This window comes from Egretta garzetta, unplaced genomic scaffold (assembly GCF_000687185.1).
Source record: "Egretta garzetta isolate BGI_Z169 unplaced genomic scaffold, ASM68718v1 scaffold365, whole genome shotgun sequence".
In the NCBI taxonomy this organism is placed as follows: domain Eukaryota; kingdom Metazoa; phylum Chordata; class Aves; order Pelecaniformes; family Ardeidae; genus Egretta; species Egretta garzetta.
Window position 1 is genome coordinate 1,203,908 of NW_009259602.1, and position 4,230 is coordinate 1,208,137.

General features: G+C 64.7%; 1 protein-coding gene across 1 annotated transcript; it reads right to left on the reverse strand.

Moving 5' to 3' along the window:
- Nucleotides 1–751: 751 nt before the first annotated feature.
- Nucleotides 752–2,020, reverse strand: C1QTNF5 (C1q and TNF related 5). Its single transcript, XM_009638453.2, has 2 exons — nucleotides 1,804–2,020; nucleotides 752–1,197 (listed from the first exon to the last, which is right to left on the reverse strand). The coding sequence occupies exons 1-2, from the start codon at nucleotides 2,015–2,017 to the stop codon at nucleotides 752–754; spliced, it is 660 nt and encodes a 219-aa protein (XP_009636748.1). The 5' UTR covers nucleotides 2,018–2,020.
- Nucleotides 2,021–4,230: the final 2,210 nt, after the last annotated feature.

The following is a 4,230-nucleotide window of genomic DNA, read 5'->3' on the forward strand; positions in this document are numbered from 1 at the left end:
TTGGGGGCAGTGCCGCGGGCAGGGAGGGCTGCAGCTGGGGCGCTGGGTGGCTGTGGGGACGTCAGCTCTGTGCCCAGGGGAGAGCAGGGACAGCTCAGCCGCAGCAGGGAGAAATGGCTGCAGTGTGGGGAAGGGGCTTAGGAAGCCCACCCAGCCCCATCTCCTGTGCTCCCACCCTACCCCACACGTGCAGGTCCCAGGGGATCCCACACAGCTCTCACAGGGCCCAGTGACCTTGCTGCATCGCAGGAAGGTGGAGATCCCCCTTGCTCCTGTGCAATGGGCAGACCCTGGGAGGTCCTGTGTAGGATGGATGCCCTCGCTGTCCCCCTCTCCTCTGAGCTGGTTCTGTGTCCCCCACCTCATGGCCACAGCCCGTCCCCCAGCCCTCCCTGCTCGGGCACTCACGGTGGATGACGATGCCCAGCAGGAGGGCGATGAGGAAGAGGAGGACTGTGCTCATCAGAGCCACGCAGAGCCAGGTGAACTTGCAGTCAGCGCGGTATCGCCAGCCTGCCGGGTCCCAGAGCTGCCGGCCTGCAGGAGGGCGAGGAAAGCGGGGTGCAGATCCAGGGTGCTGCTAGCCATACCCCTGCCCTGCTACCTCCCTGCACGGCTGGCTGAGCCCCGGCTGGGCACATCCCGACCTCTTGTCCCCGGGGTGCTGATGGGTCCCCTAAGTAGCCCCAGAGCCCTGCGGGGAGCTCGCCCCACCACCCCACTCCCAGCCCCATGGCTGCTCCTGGCAGCCTCATGGACAGAGGCCGATGTAGTCCCCCACACCCACCTGCACCCACACCTCGTCCTCGGGCTCCAGGCGGACCAGGGCCCCCCCCGAGAGTGAGGTGGGCTTGGGCCAGTTCCCGTAGTACTGGAAGAAGGAGGCGATGGAATGGCCGTTCTTCATGATGTCGAACTGGAGGCTGGCGCGGTAGACGGTGGCATGGACAGCAAAGTAGTAGAGGCCGGGCACCTCGCAGGTGAACTTGCCCGTGGCAGGGTCGTAGTGGCCCTGCTCGTTGATGAGCACCACGTCGAAGCGGATGGGCTGGTCGGCCAGCGGCGGGCTGCGCGACTCGGAGCGCTTGGCGCTGAAGGCGGAGCGGGGAGCCACTGCGCACTCGCCCTGCGCCCCCTTCTCGCCGTGCATGCCATCCACACCGGGGCTGCCCACCTCCCCACGGGGACCAGGCGCTCCTGGGGCAGGCAGGAGAGGGACAAGGTTACCCCTAAGCCACAGCCACCAGCATGGCCCCTGCCATCCAAGCTCCCCCAGCCCCCCTCCCAGCCCCAATCCCACCAGGGTGACAAGCCTCCCACAGGACGCGGGTGGTGAATACCCGGCGTGGCCACTGCTCTGCCTGGGGAAGCAGCACAAGCAGGGAGGGCTGGGTGCATGTGATAAGTGGGCACAGCGGCAAGAGAGAGTTGGAGAAACCACCACAGGCTGGGAGAAACCCCAGCCCAGGAGCCAGGGTGAGGGTGATGCAGCTGTATTCTGGGGACAGCTTGGTGGGCCCTCCTAAAGCAGGGGGTGGAAGATAGGGATGGCAGTGAGGATGGGGAGAAATGCAGCTTTGCCAGTGATGGGGAGCTGTTGCCTGTTGCAGGAGCACAGGGTCACTACAGGCAGGACCAGAGGGGCGGTGGTGGCATGAAAGGAGCAGTCTTGCAGGATTTACTCTCAGTTTGGCAATGGGGGGCTGTGCCAGCATCCAGGACTCACCGCCTGGCATAAGGGCATTCCCTACAGGGCGGGGCAGAGCAGGTCCCCCTCCCCAGCCAGGATGTCTCCTTTCTTACCAGGAGGGCCCATCTCGCCCTTCTCCCCTGGCATCCCCATCGCCCCGTCCCGGCCGTCTCGTCCGTCTCTCCCTGGCAGACCCTGGCCCCCGTGCAGGCCCGGGGTCCCCGGGATGCCCGGCTGCCCTGAGCACAGCCCAGGGATCTTGTTGTCTTCGATCTGCAAGGAGCTGGTGACGAGCCCGAGGAGGAAGAGGAGGAAGAGCTGCTTCATCTTGTCTGCCGTGGAGGGGCTGGAAGGGGGCAGAGAGGGGTAATGGCTGGGGAACAGACTTGCAGTGCCTGGCAGGGAGTGGGTGCGCGGGTCGGCAGGGGACCATTCCTCCCTTTGCTTTTTTGGCTGCTCCCCATGGCAAGCCCTGACCGCACCTGCCGCAGCATCCCCATCATGAGCTGTGCCACCACATCATCCTGCAGCCCACCGGCGTGCCCCACCACGGGACAGCATGGGGGGGTGCTGGGGCCAGGGAGCTGGGGAGGGAGCTGTGGCATGTGCAGGGGGGGCAGCAGCGCTGCGTGCACTAATTGAAATGTCTGCAGCCTTTTGAGCTGAACTTGGGATATTTAAAATACGTTTGTTTAAATCTGGGAAAAAAAAGCTTTTCAATAAAACAATTTTACAGAAAAAATGTACACTGTCCAAAAATATTATAATTTCTCAGGTAAACCTGAATACATCCCCGGCTATGCCGGACCACCCCGGTGCCAGGGTCCACCCTGCTTGCCCGGGCTGCCCCCAGCCCTTCCCATACCAGCACAGCAAGAGCAGAGCCACGGGGCCAGCGCTGGCCCCCTCCCTGTGGCCTTGCCCGGGGAAAGCTGCTCTCTTCCCCCTCCTGGACGCGATGGCTGCAACAAAGAGGAAAAGGAGGAGAAAAGTGTCTCTCCTCCGCCCAGGCGCCGGAGCCAGGACCCCAGCGAGTCCCAGCACCCCGGCGCGGGGTGGACGGAGCTGGGTAGCCCCACTCACTGCGATCCCGCGGCTCCTGCCCCAGCGCCTTGCTGCTCTCCGGCGTGGAAGGGCTGCAGCTCTTCCTGACCACTTCGCTCTGACGAAGGCCCTAGGAAAGGCAGCCTCTCCACCCACCCCCCCTCCTCCTCACGTCTCTCCTCCCAAACTCCAAAGGAAATCAAGGGCCTTGGGAGCCAAAAGCTACAAGACAAGGGGAAAAAGAAAAATAATCCCATGGTGTCAGAAGTGCTGTAAGCGGGGGGAAGGGAGAGTGAGATAAACAGGCTGGCAGAGCGGAGGCATGGGCTGCAAACGTGTCTGGGCACCCGGGCAGCAGGACAGAGGGAAGGGAAACGGGAGCAAACAGGCAGCAGAGTGTAAGTGGAACAAGAGAAAGACCAAGGGAGGGAAACCCAGCAAAGGCAGGCAGGGTTGGAGTGGGAGAAGGAAGACGGAGTCCTCGGGGTGTGGGGGTCCCCTAACTGGCAGCCTCGGGGCTGTCCCTGGCAGCAGGGCTGAGGCCAGGGGGACAGCGGGGCGCACACAGGCTGACAGTGCCAGCCTTGGGAGCAGCCGTGGGGGGCTGCAGGGGCCAGCTGGGGGGTGCCAGCGTTGGGCCCCGAGGCAGCATGTGGGGCTGAGCGGGCAGGGACGTGCCGGGCAGCAGCAGGCAAGAGCAAGCAGAGCAGTGCTGCGGCCATGCCAGGAAGCAGGGCTAACCCTAGGGGACCACGGCAAAGTTGGGACCGTGCCGGGCTTTCGAAGGCACTTCCCAGCTCGCCTTTGACTCGTTCCAACACCGAGTGCATCCAAGGGACACCGTCAGAAGCCGAGTGGTGGGGCGGTCCTGTGGCTGGGGGGAGTCCTCGTGCCCTGCAGCCAGGTTGCAGTAGCTGGGACACGCAGGGAGCGAAGGAGCCGGGTGCCCCCTGAGCAGGGCACCTCTGCAGGAATGACGGTGCCGTGCTGGCTGCAAGGGCAGAGTGGTGCTGACCTGAGCGGGTCCTGCTCCCAGTAACCCCAGCCGGGCAGGGGACTTTCCCACGCGCTCAGGGCAGGAGAGGGCAGCGGGAAGCGTGCCGGCACTGCTGGCTTTCTCCTCCCTGTGCCGGTGCCTGCAGCAGCACGGGTGACATTGCTGGCTGAGCCTTCCTGCCCCGGATGCCCGGGGCCAGGCTGGGTGCTGGCAGGGAGCCGCCTGGCTCCTCTCTCCCAAGGTGTGAAAGGACTGTTGTTTTTGGCCAGCTGGGAGCTGGTTTGTGGCCGTGGGGTGCTGCCAGGCCTGTGGTCATCAGGGTGGCCTGAAGCCAGCACAGCCAGCTCAGCGAGCAGGGCCACAGCCTCTGCTGGAGCAGAATCCCCTCCCGGTACCAAGGGGCAGCCAGCCTGATCCCCTCTGAGAGACCCATACATCTCGCTGGGGTCCTGCAAGCCCCCCAGCATCACAGCCAGCAGCCCCTTCCCCCCTGCAGCCA